General features: G+C 43.7%; 1 protein-coding gene across 1 annotated transcript; it reads right to left on the bottom strand.

Moving 5' to 3' along the window:
* Positions 1–1089: 1089 nt before the first annotated feature.
* On the bottom strand, positions 1090–2400 carry LOC112063601 (olfactory receptor 52H1-like). Its single transcript, XM_028501045.1, is given in 4 exon segments — positions 1090–1381; positions 1734–1888; positions 1890–2063; positions 2065–2400. Coding segments are annotated over 4 exon segments (957 nt in total).
* Between the last annotated feature and the right edge of the window lie 211 nt (positions 2401–2611).

Consider the following 2611-nt stretch of genomic DNA (forward strand, 5'->3'; position numbering starts at 1 on the left):
AAATATGCAGCAGATGAAGGAGCAAAATAAAAACCCACCAGACCAAACAAATGAAGAGGAAATAGGCAGTCTACCTGAAAAAGAATTCAGAATAATGCTAGTAAAGATGATCCAAAATCTTGGAAATAGAAGGGAAAAAATACAAGAAACATTTAACAAGGACCTGGAAGAACTAAAGAGCAAGCAAACAATGATGAACAACACAATAAATGAAATTTAAAATTCTCTAGAGGCAATCAATAGCAGAATAACTGAGGCAGAAGAACTGATAAGTGACCTGGAAGATAAAATAGTGGAAAAAACTACCTCAGAGCAGAATAAAGAAAATAGAATGAAAAGAATTGAGGACAGTCTCAGATACTCCTACTGAAAGGTTTTTTTGTGTCTGGGGATGGGATATTTAAAGGGAACTACAGACGCATAACATAGACAATAATTAGAATTGTCCTAAATCCGTCTACTAATCCCCTAAATGAAAAATTTCTCTTTGATATTTTCAGTTTTAGTCTCTCTTCTTCAGTGCCTCTCTCCCATTTAACACATTTTTCTCTCTCCATAACTGTAAATTTCAATTTCCAAATTTTTTTTTTTTTTTTTTTTTTTTTTTTTGTGGTACGTGGGCCTCTCACTGCTGTGGCCTCTCCCGTTGCGGAGCACAGGCTCCGGACGCACAGGCTCAGCGGCCATGGCTCACGGGCCTAGCCGCTCCGTGGCATGTGGGATCTTCCCGGACCGGGGCACGAACCCGTGTCCCCTGCATCGGCAGGCGGATTCTCAACCACTGCGCCACCAGGGAAGCTCTCAATTTCCAAATTTTTATTGGTTTTCCTATTTAGAGTAACTCAGCTCTCTGTTTTCCCCTTCTTCTTCCTGATTATATCTTGTGCAATTTCATATTCCACAAGCAATCAGGTCATCAAGGTGTGTTTTATAGATAAAACCCTCTCATATAAATCATGTCGTATTCATAAAACACAAAATCACTTATAGACAGGTCTTGCTTTAAATAGCATTTGCTTTTTAAAAAATTCTTACTGCATTAATATACATTATAAATTTATCCTAGTTTTTCCATTGCACAGTGGAACATTATTCTGTACCCTTGGTAGAAAACAAAAGTATGACCTTCTCTCTGATCTGCTTGGTATTCACTCCATAAACAATGGCATTGAGTGCAGGTGGGATAACAATGTAGAGACTGGCAAACATGATGTGGAAAGTGCAGGAGACATTGTGTCCAAAGCAGTGCTCAAGGATGGAGAAAAAGGCAGGTGTATAAAACATAAGGATGATACAGACATGGGAACTACAGGTGTCAAGGGCCTTCTGGTGGGCTTCTTGGGAGGGGAGGTGGAAGACTGCACGGAGGATGAGTAAGAAACGGCAATGAAGGGCTTCCCTGGTGGCACAGTGGTTAAGAATCTGCCTGCCAATGCAGGGGACACGGGTTCAAGCCCTGGCCCGGGAAGATCCCACATGCCATGGAGCGACTAAGCCTATGCGCCACAACTACTGAGCCTGCGAGGCACAACTACTGAGCCCACCTGCCACAACTACTGAAGCCCTGGCTCCTAGACCCTGTGCTCTGCAACAAGAGAAGCCACCACAGTGAGAAGCCTGCGAACCACAACAAAGAGTAGACCCCACTCGCTGCAGCTAGAGAAAGCCCATGTGCAGCAACAAAGACCCAACGCAGCCAAAAATAAAATAAATAAATTTATTTTTTAAAAAAAGAAATGGTAATGAGGATCACATCTGAGATGACCGTCATGATGGGAACACAAAAGCCATACCAGATGTTGATGGAAATGTCAGCACAGGCGAGCCGGGCAACACCTATGTGCTCACAGTATGTGTGGGGTATGATGCGTGTCCTGCAGAAAGGCAGGGTGTGTGAGTAAGAACACAAATGGCAGAATGATGCAGAAGCTATGAAAGGAGATGCCCACAACAATCTTGGTGATGATCTTGGGGGTCAAGATAGTGGTGCATCTCAAGGGAGAACAGATGGCCACGTAGCGGTCAAACTCCATGGCTATCAGGATGGCTGAATCCAGGACAATCCACTATCTTGTTGTAGTGGAGCAAGAATATTTGTGTAAGGCACCCTGAGAATGTGGTCTCTTGAGCCTCAAGCCAACATATACTGAGTGTTTTAGGAACACCGACTGTGGACAAGGTGAGGTCAGTCATGGCCAGCATGGAGAGAAAGAAGAACATAGGTTCGTGAAGGCTACACTCCACCAAGATTAGGTAGAGAAGGATGCAGTTTCCCACAACGGCCACAATCTAGATGATACAGAAGGGAATCCCAATCCACACATGGGCTTGCTCCAGGCCTGGGATCCCCACCAGAATGAAGGGTCCTGGGTTGTAACTGCTCAGGTTGAAAATGACCATGGCAGACCAGGATGGCACAAGTCCCAGGTCCTGAGGACAGAGGGTGATAAAGGTTAGGGTCACTTGAGTGATTCTGACTTCCAAACACTCATCATTATGAACTCCTAAAAATAAGGTGACTGTCTAATTATCATTCAAAGTAAGACACCTTTGTAGTGAAAAAAATTGTTATGAAGAGGGCAGGTAACATGCATAAACCAGATTGTCTCCT

Source organism: Physeter macrocephalus, chromosome 16 (genome assembly GCF_002837175.3).
Source record: "Physeter macrocephalus isolate SW-GA chromosome 16, ASM283717v5, whole genome shotgun sequence".
NCBI classification, from domain to species: Eukaryota; Metazoa; Chordata; class Mammalia; order Artiodactyla; family Physeteridae; genus Physeter; species Physeter macrocephalus.